The sequence below is a fragment of the Myotis daubentonii genome, chromosome 1 (assembly GCF_963259705.1).
Source record: "Myotis daubentonii chromosome 1, mMyoDau2.1, whole genome shotgun sequence".
Lineage (NCBI taxonomy): Eukaryota > Metazoa > Chordata > Mammalia > Chiroptera > Vespertilionidae > Myotis > Myotis daubentonii.
This window is the reverse complement of record NC_081840.1, coordinates 5,370,327-5,383,756: the sequence shown is the minus strand read 5'-3', so window position 1 is coordinate 5,383,756 and position 13,430 is coordinate 5,370,327. Positions and strand designations below refer to the sequence as shown.

The window sequence follows — 13,430 nt, the reverse complement described above, 5'->3', positions numbered from 1 at the left end:
GCTGCTATCACCATCTCCATTTTGCAGATGAGGAAACTAAAGCTGAGAGAAGGCAGTCACATGGCTAATAGGGGGGCAGGATGGGACCCAGGCCACCTGAGCTGCGCTTCCAGGCATCCTACCAGGTGCATCTCTGCCCTGGGCCTCGCTGGGCCTCAGTGTTCTCCTCTGTACAATGGGAGAGCGAGGTGTTCACGAGGCCCCATAAGCTCCTCTGGGAAGGAGTCTGACCCACAGCAGGTATGGGGGGTATGCTCTGCCCCCGAGGGAGACGCCCAGCTGAAGAGTGTGGGAATTGGGGAACAAGGCTCCAGGGGCCCCCGTGGTCAGGCCTGGGCTGGAGCCCCAGCTCCCCTCTCCCCAGCAGGGCGGCCTCTCTGGCCTCTCTTGGACCAATGCACCCGGGGCCCTGGCCAGCTGGTGCAGTGACAGGTCCTGGCCCCCCAGGGAAGTTGTTAGGGTCCCTCCTTTGCCCTCCCTGCCTCCCAGAACGGCTGTCAGGCCACTCACCCACTCATGAAATCGCCGAAAATGTAGAGGCCGTTCAGGTTGGGGTACTCGCAGCCCCGGTACACGTAGCCGCCGGTGACCGACTTGCCCAGCTTGTGTGGGTAGGCGAATATGGGCAGCACATCATCTGCAGGGTGGGGGAAGCTGGGGTGAGTGGAAGGGATCAGCACCCTGCCCCCAACAAATCGTTGCGGGTGGTCCTGAGTCTTGGGGGGCAAAGGGTTGTGAGGTCACTAGGAGGGCCAGAGATGGGGACCCAGGTCGTTACCAAGGGAGGGAGATGCTTACAGCTTCTAGGTGCAGAGAAGAGCAAGGAGCATCCCAGGAGAATGGGGGAGGGGGAGAGTGGGGAGAGGCGAGGTCAGGTCCTAGGTGGGGTGTGGGGGACCAGGGGAGAGGCATTGGCACACATCCCTTGGGGTGGATCTGGGATCAGGATGTCCCCCAAGGGCGGTCTCCTTGAGCCTGGGGCAGACACAGGAAGGGGAGTGGGGGGATGGGGGAGATCCGGGGGGTGGGTCCAGAGCGCAGAGGGTGGGAGGCGTTGGCGCACAGCCTTGGGGAGGGGAGTGGGGGGATGGGGGAGATCCTGGAGGCGGGTCCGGGGCGCAGAGGGAGGGAGGCGGTCACCCAGGGAGGCATTGGCGCACAGCCTTGGGGAAGGGATGGGGGAGGGGAGAGGAGAGTGGGGGGTGGGGGAGATCCGGGAGGTGGGTCCGGGGCGCAGAGGGAGGGAGGCGGTCACCCAGGGAGGCGTTGGCGCACAGCTTGAGGTCGTAGCACTCGAAGCCCTCGCGCGCGCGCCAGCCGTAGTTGCGGCCGCGCTCCACCAGGTCCACCTCCTCGAACTTGTTCTGACCCACGTCGCCGCAGAAGAGGCGCCCGCGGCCCGCGCCCGACGCCGGGTCGCCGCGGTCGAAGGAGCAGCGCCACATGTTGCGCACCCCCAGGGCGTAGACCTCGGGCCGCGCGGCGGGGTCGCCCACGAACGGGTTGTCGGGCGGGACGCGGTAGGGCGGGCCGCGCTCAGTGCCGTCCACGTGGATGCGCAGCACCTTGCCCAGCAGCGCCGACCTGCGGGCACGGACAGGGCAGGTGGGGAGGGCGCGGCTGGAGGTGACTGCGCCGGGGCGCTCAGGCACCACCCGGGGCCAGTGGCTGAGCCAGGGCCAAGGTGAGCCTGGCTGTGGGGCCAGAGACCCCGCCGGGTCAGGTCCTTCTCAGCGACTTGCCAGCTGGGTCACCTCCTTCATTCATTCCGCAGCGCCCGGCACCTGACTCTGGGCCAAGCCCTGGACTTACAGCACCTACAGCCTCGCTTCCGGCAGGTGGTGTTGCTGTGACCCCCTTTACAGATGGGGACCTGAGCTCAGGAAGGTCACATGAATGCCCACGTGCCACGCCCACGGTGAACGGTGGGGCTGGGGTCTAGTCCTGGTGGCTGGCCGCAAAACCCACGCTCTTTTTAAAAATACATGTTTTTATGGATTTCAGAGAGGAAGGGAGAGAGGGGGAGAGAAACACAAGGATGAGAGAGAATCATTGATCGGCTGCCTCCTGCACGCCCCCTACTGGGGACCGAGCCCACAACCCAAACATGTGCCCTTGATCAGAATGGAATTCAGGACCCTTCAGTCCGCAGGTTGAGGCTCTATCCACTGAGCCACACCAGCCAGGGCAAAAATCCCATGCTCTCTACCACAACACTGACCTCCCCCGGCCTGTGTCCTCCACCGTCACTTGAGGTGGTCCTGCCTCCTTGCCCTCTTAAAGGATTGTGCTCCAGGGTGAACAGAAATGCTGCGAGGAAAATGAGTCGTGCAGTGTTCTTTGTCGTGTAGTGTTCTTCGTGCCCAGCACAGTGCTGGCACATAGTAGGTGCTCCTTACGTTTGCTAAAGTGAATGAGTGAGTGACTGGAGTCAGTCAAGTGCACCATACGGAGTACAGGTTGGGCTGGGAGAGCGGGGAGAAGACACTGCTATCTTAGCCGGAAACGGGGCTGAATTCTCGCTTTCTCTCTCACACTCCCAGGGCCGTCTCGGGCAGAACCACGGCACCACAGAGTGCAGACAGGACTCGGTGTGGTCCAGTTCAGCCACGCTCTCCACCTTCCACCCCTACCTCAAAGATGAGGCAACCCAGGGGGACCCTTTGCCAGATCCCCCAGACAGCTCTGGACTCCACTGAGGCACGCAGCGTCACCTCTGGGGCCCTCCAGAACCACGTAGAATTGGGGTGCAGCCCTAACCTCCACACAGCTCCCAGGAGTGAGTGGCTTGTGGGTTTCATTCGTCACAGGACAAAAGTGATTCCTGGCCCTAACCAGTTTGGCTCAGTGGATAGAGCGTCGGCCTGCGAACTGAAAGGTCCCAGGTTCAATTCCGGTCAAGGGCGTGTACCGTGGTTGCGGGCACGTCCCCAGTGGGGTATGTGCAGGAGGCAGCTGATCGATGTTTCTCTCTCATCGATGTTTCTGACTCTCTGTCCCTCTCCCTGCCTCTCTGTAAAAAATCAATAAAATATATTAAAAAGTGCCTTGCAACTGTGTGCCCATCATTCTCACAGCATCAGCACCCTCCTTGGGGGCATCTCACCGTGTCCTCTCAGGTGAGAAAACCCTCCCACCCAATAGAGGCCCCACAGTTAACCCCCTAACGCCCAAGGGCTCCTATCGCCCGCCCCAGCCTGCTCGCCACCAAGCTGCAGACCACAGCCCAGGCTTCCGTGTATGAGGGGGCCAGACTCATAGCAGCAAAAGAATGTTTTAAGTTCTGTCCAGTTATCCACAAATCCTTCCTTTCTATTTTCTGAACTTCGCCCCAAACATGAGAAAGTGCGATGCCTCTTACATAGCCCCAGGTGAAAGCACGAGTTGCAAGTTGTGAGCACTTTCACCGCTGTGATCAGCACCAGGCTCGCTATTTTTACTTTCTGGGCCGAAAAGGTGTCGTCACTGTTGGCTGAGAGAGTGGAGGAGGCTGCCCTGAGACTGCGGGGATGGCCTCGTCTAGACTCACAAGACCTGTGTGTGTGTGTGTGTGTGTGTGTGTGTGTGTGTGTGTGTGTCTAGGAGTGGGATGATGGCAGGCCATCTGCTCAAGCCAAGAAGTGCCTGACTGCCCTGGCCTGCTTGGCACAGCAGATAGAGCATGGCCTGTGGACTGAAGGTGTTCCATTCTGGTCCAGGGCACATACCTCGGTTGCGGGCCCAATCCCTGTCCCAGGACAGGGCACGTGCGGAGGCAACCAAGCAATGTGTCTCTCTCTGTCCTCTCCCTCCCTTCCACTCTCTCTAAAAATCAATGGAAAAAATATCCTCAGCTGAGGAATAACAAAAATAAAAAATAAAGTACTTAAAAAAAAAAGTGACTAACAGAACAAAACTACGCTTCAATGTCTGGGCCACCGCGGGGCAGCCTTGGGCAGAACACCCACGTGCCATGTAGCCCTGCTCCAACCAGCTCACGCTCCCCACATGGTCTGAGAAGCATCCCTTTCCTTCCTTCTGTTTCCAGCAGGGCTGAGCTGACTTCAGAAAAAATCCCATCTTCCCAGATGCCCTCTAACACCGCTTCTCAGGTGCCTGTGGCCAGTGGGCACTGTGCCTGGCCCTCCACAAACACGGCCGCTCTCACTCCTCACGACAAGCCTTCCCCTGCAATAGTGCTGTTCTCCTCCGACTGATGAGCGGCAGTGCCCTGACCGGGTCTCCAGCTGGCCAGCTGCAGGCTGAGCTGGGACCCAGGCCCCTGCCTGCTGCCCTGCGCTGTGTGGCTGAGGAAGGAACTCCCTTCCAGAACAGCATGTGATCCAGGGCATGTGAACAGCCCACCAGCCAGCCGAAAGCAGGACATACTTGTTTTGGGCATTTCCAAACTTCCCAAAGGGGTCTCCGGCCATCCCGCCATCTCCGGTGAAGATGTAGAGGTGCCCATCGTCCCCAAAGAGCAGCTGGCCCCCGTTGTGGTTCGCGGCTGGTTCTTCAATCTCCAGGATTACCCTAAAAGAAGATAAATGTCCCCACCCGGGCCCCCAAAATATCCTCAGCCAAAATACAAACAAGATCACAGCCACAAGACCTCCTCTCCCCTGGATGCCACTGCACAGTGGCAAAGACTCTGCGTGTCCTTTATAGCACGTGGTTTTTACAAAGATCTGGAGGTCTGGGCATGGCTAGTTGACTCTGTTGTGCTAATGAGAACTTGGATGCTCAGAGGGGTTGACAAACTTGCCCAAGGGCACACAGCAGAGCTGGAACTAGAACTCAGGTCTGCTAGTTCTGGTCTAACGCTTCTTCGACTGCTCCTCACTGCTAGCCCCTGCCCTGTGATGACCACGCAGAACTGTGGGCCCAGGCATAGCTGGTTGTTCTATCAGCCATGGCTACCCACACGTAAGCGGAACACTTCTACACTCCCTCCTTGGCAGGAGATTGGAGGCAAGGAGGAAGGGAGCAGCCAGGGCATTTCTCTCTCTCTCTCTCTCTCTCTCTCTCTCTCTCTCTCTCTCTCTTTGGGCTGCATCTTGCCAATAGCTTATCTCCTCCCTAGATCCAACTCCTGCTGCCCGGGCCCACCACAGCTCCAGCTCAGGGCTCCAGTGCCCCCACCCCCTCACTTTGTGCTCCAGCCCAAGAGGTGAGGCAGCTTCCTTCACCTGTTAAACTCAGAGCTGCCGCACGTCCTCCCCACGTTGCTCTGTCGTCATTCCTCACACCCCAGTAACGCCCATGCCAAGCTCTGCCTATGGAACGACCTGGTGCAGGCTTTTTCCCTATGGGACTCACACTGATGCGTGTGCCCTCCACACAAGGTCAGGACAAGCCCGTCTCAGAAACAGCCGGGCGTAAATAGTACCCAGAGAGCAGGATCAGTGTTGACGGGGGCAGAGGCCTGGAGGCAAGGAATGGCTAAACCAGCTGGGGCGGGGGGGGGGGGGGGGTTTGGTGGGGGGAGTGGGGAAGGTCCAGGTGAGAAGTGGAAGGCAGGGCGCAGGGCTCAGTCACCTGGGGCTGTGGGGATGGGGTGGGGGTGAGAGGAGAGGTGGGATGGGCTTGTATGACCGACAGGGCAGAGTGCTAGCTCTGAGCTTCCTGGCTGTGCGACCTAGCAGGTCACGTCACCTCTGAAGCCTCCACGTCCTCATCCGTGAAATGGGACAGTAACACTGACCTGGCTGGGCTTTACGAGAACCCAGTGAAACAAACCACCTGAAGTGCCTGATCCAGGGCTCTGGATCCTGTGCTGTCTGTCTGTCTGTCCCTCCCCCGACCCCAGAGCACAGGGGTCAGCCCCTCCCCTGGGCGGCACTGAAACCACTGAACCACCCGTGCAACACGCAGCATGTATGGGCTGAGTCCAACTGGCCCAGGTTCAGCCCTGCCCCGCCCGGCCTGGCTCCCGGAGGCCACCTCTCAGAGCTGTGGTCCACGGCGTTGGTGTCGTTCTCCGTGACCCTGAACTCGCTGATGCGGATCCACTCGTGGAAGTCGACCCCCACGGAGTAGTAGACGTAGAGCCTGCCGTTGTGCCGGAAGCGGGGGTGGAAGGCCATGCCCAGGAAGCCCCGCTCGTCGCCCTCCCAGGGCGAGGTGAGCACCGCCCGGCTGATGTTCAGGAAGGGTTTCTCCACCCGGGAGCGGTCGGGCAGGTAGGCCCACACCAGCCCCACCTGCTCGGCCACGAAGAAGCGGTGGGTGCCGTCCTGGGCGTGGACCATGGCCACGGGGTTGCGCAGCCCGTTGGCCACCTCCTCCAGGCACAGCTGCAGGCAGCCCTTGGCGTCGGCCACCACGCGGCCCAGGTTCGAGTTGAGGTTCTCGTTGACCAGCAGGCGAGGGAAGCAGTAGTCCGTGTCGTCCAGGGACAGGTAGCGGCAGAACTTGGCGCGGTCGCCCTCCAGGGCCCAGAGCTTGCGGTCGGGCGACAGGTGGCGGAACAGGCCCCGGCAGGTCTGCCACATGTCCAGGCAGTAGTCCTCGCAGAGCCCAGGCAGGGTGCGCAGGGGCGTGGACGGGTCCTCGGCGTCATAGAGGTGGGCTGCGTAGGGCGAGCATTCCTGCAGGGACAGGGACAGGGTCAGGGTCAGGGACAGGGACAGCTCGGGATGCTCTGTGGTGGCACGTACCAGCTGTGTGGCCTTGGAGAGGTCACCTCGCCTCCTAGAACCCCAGGCTGCTAATCTGTAAAATGGGGACAGTCCCATCTGTTACCCGGATTAGTCTCAACTACGCAGGCCTCCGATCTCCTCGCCTTCATGCTTCTGTGAGAACCACTAACCACAGCTATTACTACCGCTACTAACAGCAGCATCAGCAGCTACCCCTGAGGACCTACTGTGTGCCAGGAGGGTCTGAGTTCTTTTATATACTTTCTCTTCTAATCCCATTGATGCCGCCGCCCTTTATCCGCATAATGTTCTCCTTTGCTTCGCTCCTGACTCAAGGGCCCCTGGTGCTGTCCTCCCCTCCAGCGGCTGCCAGAGCAGTTTCTCTATGAGACAAAGGAGTCGGACCCGCTGGGCCTCACTGGCCCCTTTTCAGCTCTGCTGGCCTCTAACTCCGTGGGGCAAAAGCCAACAGCCCAGGCTCCGCCACCTCCCCCCAGGGCCTCCATTGGTGAGACTCTGTGGACCCCATTCAGTGCCCCCGTGAACATGATTTGGGGGTGGGGGAGTTCATGCCTCGGGGGGCAAACCTTTGCTCCATGGGAGAAAGGTGCTGGTGGCTGAATTGTCCTGCCTTCCTCTCGGCCCTGCCACCGGCAGTCCTGCCACCCAGCTCCTTGGAAAGGTGGTCCCACCGGCTGAAGCATCAGCCACATTTTGCAGCATCCTGGACTGGGCTCTCTCTCTGCCCCCCGTCACTCCCACAGAATAAGGAAATAGCCCACACATTTTGCCCCAGGTTCTGCTTTTGGGAACCCAGATGGAGGCAACACACCTGCTCAGGCCTCTCCCAGTGTCCAGCCTGCAGCACCCACCCCGTGAGAGCTAAGAGCCCACTCCACCTCCCCCAGCCTGAGAGCCAAGACACAGGTACCAGGCCCTCGCCGAGCCCTGATAGTCTGCCCACAGCTTCCCCACAGCTCTGCCACCAGCTCCTGTCCCCACTGCTCCTGCTCCTGCCCACCTTCCATTTCCCGACACCCTCACCTCTGAGCCTCAGCAAGCGCTGTTCCCTTTGCAGGCATGCCCTTCCCTGGCAGGCAGAATCCTGTTCCGTCTGAAAGAATAACCGTGGCCATTGGAGAAATGGCAGTTAACAGTAACGGCTCCTGGGTATTGGGGCAGACTGCGGGCGAGGGAACAGGCTGGGTACGCCAGTGAATCTGAATTTCCTCCTGACGCAGCTGCAGGCAGGAGGCTGGCTCCTGTCCCCGTGGCACAGATGGGGAAGGGGAGCCTCGGAGAAGGGAGCCACTGACCAAGGTCACGTGCCAGAGTGGCCAGGCTGGGCGGGCAGAGAAGTGGAGTATATCCCAGCTCCACTGGCTGGCCAACTGCCCACCCCCAAGGCCTAGTGAAGTGCCCCCCGCACCTCGGCGCCTCCTCTGCACCCCACCTTCCCAGAACAGAGGCCTCGCCTCCCCTGCTCTTCAGGGACCTCCCTCGATTGGAGTTCCTGACGTGAGCAGATATAATTACTTATATCTGAGTCTGACACGAACCCTCCCCGACCATGGGCTCATCAGGCCAAGGTCTGCGCTGACTCAACTGTGGGCCCAGAAGGCCTCAGGGGCAGCTACTCCCGTGGAAAGGAAGGCACTGACAGCCGCATGTCCCCCTCATTGGCTGGGCCAGGCTGGGTTCCAGCAGGAGGCCTCCAGGGGAAGCGGGTGACTGGCTGCCCTCTTGGCTGCGTGCTTAGGCTCCGGGCCAGGGGCTGCTCCCTCCCGTTACATCATTGTGCTTTTGGTCACATCACGGCCTGTCTCCCTGGACCCTCCGCTGCTACCGTGGAGCTGAGGGTCACTTGATGACGTGTGCTTAGCGCCTGGTCAGTCCCTGTCTCAGCTCAGACAGGGACCGCACAGTTCACACGCTCCACTCTGCTGACAAGTGGGGCAGATGGCCAGGCTTGGCTCTGGGCAGTGTCACCTCCCCACCCCGGGGTCCCCCAGAGCCTCCTGAGTCCAGCCAGTGGCTGTGGGAGGACCAGGAGGGTCTGTACACACCTCACCTAATCCTCACGAGGCATGGCCATTGTGACCCCTGTTGTACAGAGGAACTGACGCTTCCAGAAAGGCACCCGTCACGAAGTGGCCAAGCTGGGGCCCCGTGACATCCAGACTCCACCAGGTCACAAGCCCCACTTGTACTCAGGGAACACCACCTCCAGACACCATCGCCAGCTCCTTCCATGCCAGGCCCCATCATCCCTCTGACAGACAGCAAGGATCTCAGCTCCGAAGGAAAACTTTGCCCCTCTTCAGCAGGAAGCAGTTACAGAAAGAATTCAGAGCAGCGGTTCTCAACCTGTGGGTCGCGACCCCTTTGGCGGTCGAATGACCCTTTCACAAGGGTCCCCTAAGACCATCCTGCATATCAGATATTTACATGATGATTCATCACAGTAGCAACATGACAGTGATGAAGTAGCGACGAAAATGATTTTATGGTTGGGTCACAACATGAGGAACTGTATTTAAAGGGCCAGAAGGTTGAGAACCACTGATTCAGAGCCAAGATTCTTGAGGCGGGGATGTGGCAGGCAGTTACATGCACATGAGCAGAGCAAGGACGGTGGGCTGGGTACAGAAGGTCACCAGGATGGAAAGCCTGGGTGCCTAGCAAAGGGCAAGTGTAGGGTGGGACCTCATCCCCAGGGCGACCTTTCCTCCCTAGCATATCGCTGCTCCTGTGGTTTGGACCCCTGACCTTTCCTCCCTAGAGATACTAGGCTCAGTGTTATTTCAGCTCCAGGCCCCGAAAAACAGCAAAACTAGACAAGCAGCACCACTGCTGGCTTCAGGACCAGCTGCATTGAATAATGACCCCCTGCCCTGGCTCAGGCTAATCAGTGGAGGCCCAGACCCTAAAAGGACAACCCTAGAAAGCTGATGAATATTCTATTGAGATCTCCCCCTGGGAACTCCCCTAAAATCTCCACCCTTAACACCCTTAGGATGGAGGACCAGGGTGCTCTCCCTCCAATCCGGGACCCCTCGGGGGATGTCCGACTGCCGGTAAGTCGGACATCTCTCTCACAATCCGGGACTGCTGGCTCCTAACTGCTCACCTGCCTGCCTGCCTGATCGCCCCTAACTGCTCCCCTGCTGGCCTGATCACCCCTCACCACCTCTGCCTTGGCACCCTCCACCGTGGCTTTGTCTGGAAGGATGACCGGAAGATGTCCGGTTGACCCGGTCTAATTAGCATATTGCCCTTTTATTAGTATAGATGTGTGTGTGTTTATTGATTTTTAGAGAGAGAAGGGAGAGGGAAAGAGAGAGAGAAAGAAACATTGATGAGAGAGAAATATCTATCAGCTGCCTCTTGCATGCCCCCTACTGGGGATTGAGCCTGCAACCCAACATGTGCATGGAATGACACTCAACCACTGAGCCACACCGGCCAGGGCGTGAGTCCTGAAGGGTTCTTATGTCCACCAGCCGTTCTTTAGGAAGACCAGGTCTCTGCACACAGCGCTCGTGTAGGATGGTCCCTCCTTGCCCCTTGCCCCCTTCTGCATCTGGAAGACATGACTTGGGGCCCAACTGCAAAGTCCCCACTGACTCCTCCACCCTCCCAGGGCCCTGGCTCTCCCTGGCCAGTGGGGGAAGGCTGCAGAAAACCCATGGAAAAGTGACTCACCTATGTGTGTGTATGTGTGTGTGTGTGTGCGCACGTGTGTGTGTTTATTTTCATGGATGCTCCCACAGCCCTCGGTTCATATTGCAGATGCAGCATTCACCAAATTGTACTTCTGTGGCTTGTGAAGTGAGCTCTCTACTTCTGCTCTCCCACTGCCACTGCCAGAAACGGCTCAGCCGCTCTGCTTAGCGAGGACTTAATCATCTCTGAGCATGTCTGCCCACCCCACAGACTATGGGACCCTCCAGGGCAGGGAACCCGGGACTCAGCCCACAATGGGGCTTCAAGAAGACAGGCAATATGGCAAAATGATCAAGAGAAGGATTTTGGAGCCAGAGCACACTGGAGATTGAGTCTACCATTCCCTGTGTACCCTTGGGCAGGTTCCTTAACCTCTCTGTGCTTATGTCCCCATCTGCAAAAGAGGAAAGGCATTCCAACCTCACAGAGTTGTTGGAAGGAATAAATTGAGATGATGCATGTGTTTGTTCAGCAAATGCTCCAACAACCTAGGCTACGCAACTCAAGGCTCCCTCCTTCAGAAAGCCTTCCCTAACTTTCCAGGGAAAGTGTGGCCTTTCCCAGAAAGGATCTGAAAGGGCCAGGAGGGACAATCGCCCTCTAGCTGAGGAGCCATCGGGCCTCTGGAGGAGATGTGGGTGCCAGACGGGCAGGTTCTGGAGGGGACCCTGGGGGAGGGCGTGTTTTCAGGGCCTCCCTCCTCTGGAGCCCATCTCCCCAAGGCAGAGGTGAATGCTTAAGGAATGGTTACCATCACTGACTAACACTTGCAAATAAGGCACTGGGCCACCGCCCCCAGGGGTGGGAATCAGGAGGCGCTGAATAATCCAGATGCAGCCTGGCTCACTGAGCACAGTCCTCCAACTGGTCCTCTCCCACACTCCACCAGGCCCGGCAGGGAAGCCCCAGCCAGCCGCACTGCCCTTTTGGGCTCACTCCAGATGTGAGGTCACTCCCAGAAACGCCTGGGTGAGGTGCTAGCACCCACTCCACCCTGGCTGCTCAAGGCCAGCCCGTGCTGGGGAGATTCCCAAGGAAAGAGGGGGCCTCCTCTTAGGGAAAGAGGACGGTCCACCTTAGTACTTGCCCTGCTGAGCTTGCCACACAGTAAGTGCCCGACCAACAAATCTGGAGCGAATGCACCAGCCCTGCTATGTGGCGGGGGTGGGAAAGCCATGGGACCTGGGCCTGTGGAGCCCCAGAAGCAGACGGACCCTTGACCAGACCGTCTGGCTCCCGAGATGCACAGCAGGGGCTGGACAGAGCCCACCAAAGGCAAGCACCCCCTGTGCATTCTGGAGCTCCTCAGGGCCCCATCGGCCCCCATCCCCTTATTTCCCACCCACATGGCCACTCACATTGGCAATGAGTGAGGGCCCGGTGCCCACCATGGCCACCACTGGGCTGTGTGACCACCCAGCAAGTCCCTGGCTCTCTAGGCCCTCGCTAAACCGGCCTCTGGGCCTGGCTCCGTTCCCACCCAGGGCTGGGCAGCCAGTGGGGGCCAAGAAAGCAGGCACTAGAGAAATCCAACTGGAAATGTCCACTGAGCCCCTAATACGTCTCACTTAGTCTGCGAGGCAATCCTGGGGCAGGTGAAATTGCCCCCACCTGACAGGGAAGGAGGAGCTGTGAAGTGCAGGGTCCAGCACCAGGGAGTGGCCGAGCCAGGATCAAACCCCAGAGGAGCCCCAAACGCTGGGGGAGTGAGGACACCATTGGTCCATCCCTCCTGCCTCCGGAGGGGAAACTGAGGTCCAGAGAAAGCCCGGGTCACAAAGCCAGCGAAGGGCAGAGCCCTCGGGGGCCATCCCAGGATGCCCATCTCCCCGCCCGGGCCCAGGACTCCCACTGGGGCCCCAAAGCCCGCCGCCCACGGGTGGTCCCCGTCCAGGGGGCTGCCCGCCACCCTCCGCCGCCGCGCCCGCTCACCTGGCACAGCAGGTCGAGCGCGTAGCCGGCGCACTCGGCCCACACGCCCGCGTCCACGCGCGCCGCCAGCGCCCAGAAGCGGCGGCCCAGCGCGGCGTCCCGCTCGGGCGCGCAGCAGCCGAAGGCCGAGTACTGCGCGCAGAAGCTCAGCGGCTGCGGCGGCCGGAAGGGCGGCCTGAAGTCCAGGCACTGCGGGTGCGCCGCCGCCCCGAGCGCCCGCAAGGCCAGCAGCGCCAGCAGCGCTCCGGCCCGGGGCCCGGCCCGCCGTCCCGCCATGCCGCCGCCGCCCCGCTCCGCCCCGGCCCGGCCCGGCCCCCTGGACGCCGGGGGCGCCCTGAGCTCCCGCCTCCCTTCTCGCCCGCATCCTCCCTGGGCGCTCGCGACGGCGGGCCCACCCCGCGGGCCCTCGCCCTGGCGTTTGGCCACCTCCCCAGCAAGGAGGTCCCCTCGGGTCCAGGACACCTCGGCGCCTGCAGGAAGGGAGGCGCCTGCAGAACTTGGAACCTCGCACAGCCTCTGTTCCCGCTGCTCGGGCAGCCCGCTCCTGGACGGCATTGCCTGGCCTCCTGGGGCCCGGTGTGGGCTGGGTGTCGCTGTTCTGGTTCTGCCAGGGGCTCAGCGTCCGCCCTTGGGCGCTATTTGCTCCTGGAGGTTCCGGAGCGCTGGCCAGAGGCCCTGGGTCCTGGGTTTCCGTCCCCCACTGTTAGGAGGGTCTCCAGCTTTGAGCAGGTCTAAATGCTGTCACTCCATGGTACTCGTGTAAATGCTCGAATGGAGCTTAGTATTTTGCAGATGCTGCTGTAAACAGTGACCTTGACAGGAACCCAAAGGGTAAGTGTGGCCAACCGCCAAGAAGGCGTCAACAGGTCACCGACCTTCCGGGAGACAGAGCTTTGGATACCAATCCCGTCTCCTGGACTTGCTGCAAGTAAACAAAACTACCTGCGACAACCATGTCCGGTTACTGAACAGAACACCCCAAGTGGCTCAGTGGGTGAGCATCGACCTACGAACCAGGAGGTCATGGTTGGATTCTGATCAGATTCCCCATCAGGGCACATGCCCAGGTTGCAGGCTCGGTCCCCAGTAAGGGGCGTGCAGAAGGCAGCCAACTGATGATTCTGTCTCATCAGTGATGGTTCTCTCTCTCTC

General features: G+C 60.2%; 1 protein-coding gene across 1 annotated transcript in view; it reads right to left on the bottom strand.

The window, feature by feature from the left end:
* Window positions 1-12,603, bottom strand: part of HHIPL1 (HHIP like 1) — a 28,103-nt gene extending 15,500 nt beyond the window's left edge. Inside the window, exons 1-5 of the mRNA XM_059686195.1 lie at window positions 12,279-12,603; window positions 5,923-6,569; window positions 4,369-4,512; window positions 1,256-1,584; window positions 511-637 (exon numbers count right to left, since the gene is read on the bottom strand). Of these exons, the coding sequence (XP_059542178.1) occupies window positions 511-637; window positions 1,256-1,584; window positions 4,369-4,512; window positions 5,923-6,569; window positions 12,279-12,554 (1,523 nt within the window). The 5' untranslated portion in view covers window positions 12,555-12,603. The remainder of the gene's footprint in view (window positions 1-510; window positions 638-1,255; window positions 1,585-4,368; window positions 4,513-5,922; window positions 6,570-12,278) is intronic.
* Between the last annotated feature and the right edge of the window lie 827 nt (window positions 12,604-13,430).